The sequence below is a fragment of the Lycorma delicatula genome, chromosome 10 (assembly GCF_047948215.1).
Source record: "Lycorma delicatula isolate Av1 chromosome 10, ASM4794821v1, whole genome shotgun sequence".
Classification (NCBI taxonomy): domain Eukaryota; kingdom Metazoa; phylum Arthropoda; class Insecta; order Hemiptera; family Fulgoridae; genus Lycorma; species Lycorma delicatula.
The window spans coordinates 46,462,935-46,472,006 of NC_134464.1; the positions used below are offsets into that span (position 1 = coordinate 46,462,935).

The 9,072-nt window shown below is 32.4% G+C and overlaps 1 protein-coding gene across 2 annotated transcripts; it reads right to left on the reverse strand.

Annotated features, from left to right (window-relative positions):
• Positions 1 to 261: 261 nt before the first annotated feature.
• On the reverse strand, positions 262 to 6,695 carry LOC142331256 (G-protein coupled receptor moody). 2 transcript variants are annotated; one of them, XM_075377019.1, is made up of 3 exons: positions 6,461 to 6,695; positions 1,436 to 2,298; positions 262 to 452 (listed from the first exon to the last, which is right to left on the reverse strand). In XM_075377019.1, the coding sequence occupies exons 1-3, from the start codon at positions 6,646 to 6,648 to the stop codon at positions 436 to 438; spliced, it is 1,068 nt and encodes a 355-aa protein (XP_075233134.1). In that variant the 5' UTR covers positions 6,649 to 6,695; the 3' UTR covers positions 262 to 435. The 2 variants fall into 2 exon arrangements, with proteins under 2 accessions (XP_075233134.1, XP_075233133.1); XM_075377018.1 differs by lacking the exon at positions 262 to 452 and having other exon boundaries at positions 754 to 2,298.
• Positions 6,696 to 9,072: the final 2,377 nt, after the last annotated feature.

The window sequence follows — 9,072 nt, forward strand, 5'->3', positions numbered from 1 at the left end:
AATAATTTCTTATTTTATAATTTAGCTAGGTTATAAATGAAAAATAAAACATAAATAAGTTTTATTTTAAAAAATCACAAACTTTAATTATAACAATAAAATCAAATGTACACATGAAATAAAATTCCAAGAATATTAAAACTATTTATAAACAACTAAACTTAATTAGTGTAGATTTAATATTTTTTTTTGGTTTTCAAAACTTATTTAGTTCTGTACCAAAAGAAAGACTTAACTTTCTTGAAAAGCAGAGTCTGATCATTAAGGTAATATTGATATAATGGATATTTGGATTGGACGTAAGTTTTATTAAATTAGGTAAAATAACTGTAAACTTATGAATTTATTATACAGCTATTCTAGGGTTACCTTACTACCCTTTCTGGTTGTTTGCCCTTTAAACCATTATCAAAAAAGTCTCCCTGTCCTTAAAACTTACTCAAGAGCTCGGCCTGAAAATCAAAATAAATATTAAAATCTATTAATAAGTTGAGGTTATCCATATTTCCCAACAGCAGTTAGACTGTTTAGTATAATAAGACAATTTAAGATTATTTCAGACTGATAATAAATTAAACTAAAACTACTAACTTAGAAAATTGATAAAAACAAATATGCTTCGTAATGCATTCTGTTCAAATAATGAATTTCTTTCTTCATAAACCATGTGTTTTATTATTTGAAATATATTTTTCAATTTCTAAGATCTATAGTGTTATAAGTTACTTAAAAAAGTATTAATAGTTTGTGTTTTCTTAAGTCGGTTAAAATGTGCATTTTATAAAAACAACCCATAGTTTTTGGTTTTATTGACTATATTCAAAATATTTATGTATGAGATCTTTTACAATACACAATAATATCAGAGGTATTTATGTTTTCTGATAATCAATTACTACAGTAATAAAATATTGTTTAATTTACGGCAGTGTTTGTTTCATTACAAAGAGGTATATAATAGGAATTTTAAAATGTTACTTTCTCTTATAAATTAGAAAAAAAGATATTATAATTATTATACTGATGACTTGTTTTAATAATTAATGAATAAATTATTAATCATTATAATTACAAAAGTATAAATATCACGATGTAAGTCACAATTATGTGCGTGTAGACTTAACACCGTGACATGACCGATGTCATTTTTTTTTTATAGGACCAGCATGACCTTGTTGGTTGTTACTTTCAGCATTACGACACATTAGCAAATTCTTATATGCTTGTCTGTATTCAGAACTCATTACGACATATATTATTGGGTTAATGCAAGTAGTCAAATAAATAAGAATATAACCAGCGATATTTAACCAACGAAGTTCAATTGTATGATGGGATGTTTTACTAACTGTTATTGGTAAGTAACATATTACAAAAGAAGCAAAAATGACTAGAATCATTTTCAATAATTTTCTATCTTTGGGTGTCATTTTACCTGGCATTGCAGGAATCATTGAGCTTGGTCGCCTAGGACTAGATTTTGTTAAATGGCTACTCCGTCTGAAAACAGCCCCGATGTGTGACAATGTACTATTAACTGCTGATGGTATTCGTTCTTTATGATATCGTTTGCGATTTATACTTCTTTTAGATGAAATTGTTGGTGATGTGGCATGAGATGAGCTACAAAGTGATGTTGGTGTTACACTACGTGATACAGGCTCATCATCTTCTCCAAGACCTTCAACCCCAGATGAGGATGAGGGATCTGCCAAAACTGTTTTATGAAATCTTACAGGTGATGTGTTTGATGGTGATAACAGATGTGGAGCAGGTGGGTTTAATGTAACCATTTTAATTGTAAGATGATCGTGGGACATTTCTGATGATGTACCATTATCTAGGAATGTAGAAGATTTTTCTGTAGAATAAGATGGACCAGTACTGCTAGAACCTAATGCTGAATCTTCAGTAGAATTATGATATTTTTTAAGAAGTCTCATTTTTCCAACAGAATAATATGAACTTTTATTAGTACTAGTAACTGCTGTAGAGCTACAAGTTGACATAGTGTTATTTCTAGTTGCATTAACTCTAGATTTTAATGCTGTTTTACGTACTATATAAAATATTCTAGCATAACAAACTACAATACATATACATGGTATAACAAATGCTACAATGAAAAGAAATTCTTTTGGTGAATGTCCTTGTGCATCTGGTAATATTGAACATGATCCAATGATAGGGTCAAGGCCAAAACGTCCCCAACGTCCAAACCATGTTGCAACTAAAGCTCCAAAACCAGAGACCCATGTACATCCAACCATTAGACCTAGATATTGTTGATGATAAAGCCTGAAAATGAAAAATGCTCTGTTAAAATCAGAATTATTACAAACATATATATGTTCATGTAGAATATTCCAAAAACATTACTATGTTTAGTGGTTTATATTGCAATAAACTTAAATGATAAAATTACTGGTGTAAGAAAATTAATCTTCTTGTAGTCTTTTGAAACTAATTATGCAACATGAACAATTTTCATGTAGCTTAATGGATTTTTTAACATAATTATACATTTGAAATCTACTGGTTAATTAACAATATTAATATTAGTCATGTTTGCTGTGGTGGTTAATGTTATTTTAAGGGAGAAACCATACTGACCATCAGCAACCATGATTTATTATCAAAATATTTTTATCTTGATACAGAAATTGCAATGGATTGAAGAAGGGCCATAAGATCACTAATACATAGGGGAAAGGAAGCAGCTCACTCCAAAGCAACAACAACAAATGCTTTATAATAATAAAGCATTTGTTGTCAGATAAATCTATACCATAGCTAATGAACTTAATACTTTTCCAGTGGTTCTTAAGCACCAGAGACATAGGTTCTCTGCGAGAGCAGAGTATAAACAGGAAAGATGAGACTTTTAAGATCAACAGCTGACAAAACAAGTTCAGAATGAGGAACTGCAATTATTGGAGTGCGTTAAGTATAAACATTATACTAATGCTAATGCTTTTAAAGATATATATTAAGGTAGATGTATAGAAAAAATGTTTCACATAATTGTTGAGTAATAGCAAGAGAATGGCTTGATTAATATCTAGAGCCAGTAACCTGAACAGGCAACATAATACATATGTATGTGTGTTTGTATTCACATAAAGCACTAAAAAAAATATTGTAATAAATTCTGTTGTCAAATTCAAATTTGATATATAATCTTTTAGTTAACTTCTTTGCAAAAAAATATAGGATGTATTTTAAAAGAAATATTAATCTGTTAGCTTTTTACATGATGAATTAAGAGCAAACTTTATGTGTAAAGAACTTTTTTATTTACATTAGAGTACAAGATTGAAAGTAACAAAACTGATTGAAAGAATTTTGAGCTAAGTAAAATACTCCAATAAATATAAATTTAGTTTATTTTATAATTAATATAATTTTCACTGCTGACCATTATAGATAAAAAAAATGCACATGTAATTTTATTACAATTTTTTCATTTTATTGTTAACATGAATTCTCTGTTTGGATAACTAATAAAATTAATGAGCAACATGTACAGACAGTTTCTAAAAAAAAGTATAATAAACTATTGTTATATAAATTTTGCAAATGTAAAATAAAGAGAAACTGAACTAAACCATTCTCAATTGACAAAAGAATAAAAAAGAATGTCAACATGTGACATTTTGTTTAGTTTATGTATATATTTTAGGTGTTAGTTTGTACAATGTTGTAATAATATGCATTAATGGATGGTTTAATGTAATCCACCGCGGTTGTAATCTATTAATTATCCAACTGAAACAGAGCAACTGGAACAAACTTAATGCACTGTAATTTGGTGGTTTTCACCTCTCAGATCTTGTGGTTGTAAATCAACATCTATCTGCCAAATGATATTTCAGTACCACTGACTAAACACATTAAGCAAATATGTATAATTAAAATATATTCAATTAAATTCATTAAATTATATTAACAATTTTTTCCATTCTAACAAATTATATTTGCCATATTATAATAATCTTAATTTATTAAAAAATTCACAAGGTGTGGTAAAATAATCATTTCTTATCTCTGAGAGTTCTACGTGGATTATTGGATAATAAATCGACAGCTTAGCCCGCAGAATTTGATTTTTCTCTGTTTTTACTGGATATTTGTAATAATTATTATGGAATAATAAACAACTATTGGCATTTGAACCAAGACAATGGTTCAACATCTGAACATGTAATACCATTGTCATGGTTCATGACAATGGTATTACATGACAATTCATGACAATGGTAGTGGGTTTCAATTAGTGCATTACAGACAACCATATCTTATAAGCTTTCTTCTCTTCTAATGGTATCTGTCAAGTCATTAATAGAACTATTTGTGTTTGATCTTTTCAAAAGTAATACTGACTGTTTTTTGATCCTTCAAGAAGTAGCAAAAAAATAAATTATCCATATATAAGAATAAATTGACAAGCAAACACATGCGTCTACATCATGTAACAAACATTAGAGCACATAGATATTTGACAAATATCCATTGAAGAATCGACTCGTTTATTTTTTAACGAGTTAATGTCCTGGTTTGCCTTTTGGCCATCCCTTTTCCTCTTCTTCTCCATCTTTCAAACAGCTTTGTGTTTGATAAGAATATCATAGGCCATGTAGCTCTTGTCTTTGAGTCAGAGATCATGGAAGCAGCGGACGATGACAAGCATGTCTGGCGCCTGGTTTAGGTGCCAACTGAGGGGACAACCTGAGAGACTCCCAGAACAGGAGTTGCACCAGTCATCGCTTCAATCAGGGGGGGAAAAAGGCCCTGCATATGTGGTTTTTTGTGGTCTCTGTGGTTTTGATGAGTCCACCTCAGATGTACAAGGCTTGGATGGAATCTTCAACAGAAGGCTCTGAAGCAATAACTTTCTTCACAGACTCATCTGACAAATTTTGCAAACCCAATCTGAACTTCTGGTTTATTTGTCTTATCTATCTTTCTCTGGTCAGATGTGGTTTTATTTTTGGATGTCGTATTATTTGGTTGCTGTATCCTAATAGATGGTTTTATAACTTCCTTATGAGAGAGACTTCATTCTATTGTCTGTTATTCTCTCTACCATAGTTACCAAAGTAGGAGCAAGCTTGCCAAGAAGTTGGTTTGAATCCATAATTGGAGCAGGAACAGTAGCCACTGCCTGAGCATAGGTTCTTATTGCTCTAGGCTTACGGTTATTTACGATCTTCTTTGCCTCTAAGTAGCTAACCTTCTGCAGGGTTTTAACTTCCTAAACAGCTACCTCGTCTTCGTAAACAGAACAGTTTCTTGATCAGCATGAATGCTGTCCTTTACAGTTTACACAGGCAGGAGGCTCTTTGCATGGTTCCATGGTTCTTTGCAGTTCAATTAAGATCTCATCAGACTACAACACCCTTTAACTTATGAGGGTGCTGTGTGGATCAACTCATACAGCAAACTCACCTATGCTCTTCAGTCCAAGGATCTTCTGTGACTGGATGTTATTAACCGTCTCTATGTAGAGTCTGTTGTAGGTTTTTTGAATTTCGTTTGCTAGATCTCCAACGCAATTATTTATTTCCCTAGTGATAAAAAGGATTTACCCTTGAAAAATTACCATCTTCTCTTGTAATTACCAGATACTTGGTTTTTGGTGAATTATTCTTGAAAATTGCTCTCTGCAAACTGTTCACCTCACTTCTCATTCTTCCTGTCTCATGACTTTTTCATCGTTTCACCTCAGGCAACATGGCTGGTTCAAGGTGCAAGTGTTTACATGAAACCTCTGCTAGTGTTCTAGTGTTGTTCAACTTCCATGATTTTTGATCCCTTCTGTAGTAATCCTGGAGGTCCAATCCGGTACTCCGATGGAACCGTATATGTTCTGACAGAGAGTGTATGCGCAATCTCTGCGCTGACTCGACCCTACACACAAAGCTCCCATGCACCAACATACATGGCCACCTTAGCTATATGCTTGCCATCACAGGGGGAATGTGGACAGTGGAAGGGTCTCCATTGCATCACTTCGACCCAGGCTGCCACATTGTCAGCTCTAAATGGTGTGAATCCATTTCCTAATCGTTTTAAAATTTTCATACGTGCAAGTGGTGGAAAAATCCCAGTCCTTGTAAAACTACCTGTAGATGAAATTAGGTCAAAGAAAAATTAGCATTTCCAAGGAAAACAATCAGAACCCCGTTAGCCAACTATATGTATAGTACTTATGTATAGCTGTACCACCTTGGATGTTCTCAATATTATTCATTAAAAATATTTATTCTTATTTTGGTAAAAATGCTTCATCACATTATGTAATAACTTGTGTAAAACTAATGTTGTTAGTATGTTGTTAATATGTTGCGTAACAGCTGTTATGCACAGAACATGCTACATTTTGTGTAGATTATGTTAGTACAAAAATTACATTATCATATCATTAAAATAAAAAAAATTAGTGAATAATTTTACTTACTTTGGATATAATGTTGGATGTCCAATCATAACATATCTATTTATAGTAATGGCAAGGACTGTAAAAAGTGATACAGCCAGTAAGCCGTACCTAAGTAATGGAAATAGTTGACAGAGAAGATGTCCATGTCTCCATGCTCTCTGCCAAAAGGTTGATGCAGCAAGTGGTAGATTAAAGCAGCAAGACATTAAATCAGATACACTCAAATTGATGATAAACACTGCTGTTGCATTTCTAACCTAATAAAATAAAAACATACGTTCCAGGTTAGTTTTTAATAATTTTTAAGAATACCAATATAACAATATAAGATAATTGGATTTTGTTTCCAGAGTAACAAGAAAAAATTCAGATGAATTCTGAATAAAACACTAATCAGAATTTCCTTATAACTAAATGTTTTCATAATGCTTAGAACACCAGTAGGAGATACTTAATATTTGATTGCACTGGTCAGAATCTTGTTAATGAATTTTTTTAAGGTCGCTTTTTTATATATCTAGTTTAGAAAGTAAAATTAATATAGTTTTTAAATAAATCTGATGATTTTAGTAGAATAAAGAAATAAATTTGATAAGGGAAAGACTTTAAAAAAGTGAGCATTTGTTTTTTGCAAGCAGTGGATAAAATAAACAATAAGAAGTCAAATAATTAATTCTTTGACTTTATTAATGTTATAGGATTTTATTACATTAAGTTTTACAATTAAATGTTGACAGCTAATTTACTGAAAAAAACCTGTGAAACTTCATAGAGAATAGTCATATACTTATGAAGAATTGCTTTGCTTGTCTCTTAGGTTACAGCCGGAAAAATTTAATCTTCAGGGGATATTAAACTTAAAATTTATAATGTAACTTAAATTTATATATTTTCACTTTTGAGTAATAGAGGTAAGAAAAGTTTAATATAAAACCGACAATTATTTTCAGCAATGGAAAGTTATTTATCAAAATATGATAAATTTTTTGAAATAAGATACCATTTAGAAAAATTAATCTGAAGTTTATTTTTACTCAACAAAACAAGTCACCAATTCAGTCTTCAGTGACAGACAGGGTTCTGCTGTTAGCAGAGAGACACTACTCATCAGGTGAGCAGTATTGCAGAACTCTCCTGTGGTGCTGCAAACGGTATACTTTCGCACCACATCTAAAATATTCCTTCCAAGCAGTGCAAAAATTATGCTAACCGAACTTAAATTTACTGTATTTATGTTAAACAAAAGACCATTTGCTTAAAACTAAATATTCATACTTTCAATGTCATATTTAAGTAAAAATATTGTTGAAGGTTGCTTGTAATAGAGCCTTGAAGGTCGGAATAAGGTCTAAATTCGCTAAAGGGAAAGAATTGTACAGAGTGGATGAAAATTCATGGGGAAACAGTTTTAAAAATGTGAAAAAAACTGTTTGGCTGAGCTCTCCGAGTCATAAGAGACCAACTATTGAAATTTCTATAGACATTATTTCAAACAGAAGTGGAAACAAATAGAGGTTGTTCTGCTGAAGAAGGAAGGCAAACTGATAGTGATCCAGCTTTTATCCTTTATGCTTATTAAGCAGTTTTGACAAGTTGGAAGAAATAAAAACATACTGGCATCAAGGAATAAAGGCCAAATTGAGCATAGTGAAGGTCAGAGTGAGTGGCGATTAGGTTTTTGAGTGGGCTGTTCTATTGTTGGAGCAATATAGAACGTGATAGTCGACATTGTCGCAGTGGGGTCAAGACATTAAAAAAAGATCCCTGTTATTATTTTATTAACAACCTACTTTGGTCGATAATACTGTGTGAACTGAAAAGGAGAGATGGTAACTAAGAATCTGACATACTATCCAGCAGTATTCTTTCGTGAGAAGTGGTTGATAAGGCTGAAGAGCAGGAACACCATGAAGTGGGGAGTTCCACAGGATCTAACCTCGGCTCCTGTTTCTGGAATATTGCATACGATATATTCTGCAAACAAATATATCGCTACGATTAAAGTTTCTGGATGGTGTATAGTATTGCTTTCTTGACAACTCAGCAGTAGTAGTGATTAGTGCCACTGAGTTGAAAGTTGTTCATTAAGGCACTGTAGCAATGTCAGAAATTTTGCACAGACTACTTGAAATTTGAGACCGCATACCATCAGCGGGTGAGGCGTGAGGTTGTGGTCTCCTTGGAGAGTGCTGAGGCTGAGGTGCATCAAGCTATATGTAATCTAGGTAGAGGTAAGGCTCCTGGATTTGATGAGATAACGACGCTCGGTAGGGATAAGTGTGAGAATTATCACATGGGTTTTTAATAAATTCTTGTTCGGAGGGTACTTTCTGATGTGTTGGAAGAAGGGGATTGTGATTCCCACCCCGGTTAGTTCGTCATATAGCCCTTGAAGTTGCTGCCGGTTATTGGTAAGGTCTTTGAAAAGGTTCTGTACTTTCGTATAAATGAGGTTTACTTCGCGCTGTTTACTAATGGATAATCAGTACGGGTTTCGTACTGTGATGAGTGCGGTAACCACCAGTCGGGAGAAATAGGTTCTGGGAATTTTCCTGCGCTTATCTGGGACATATAATAACCTTTCTGCTATATAGTAATTACAGAAGAGAGATTGTATTGTGAGTGAGTTG

Excerpts from the sequence above, each read along its gene's own strand:
- LOC142331256 (XM_075377018.1), bottom strand. The coding sequence starts at position 6,648 with ATGTCTTGCTGCTTTAATCTACCACTTGCTGCATCAACCTTTTGGCAG. Across the intron at positions 2,299-6,460 it reads CATCCAACATTATATCCAAA|GCTTTATCATCAACAATATC; the intron begins GTAAGTAAAATT and ends TTTCATTTTCAG.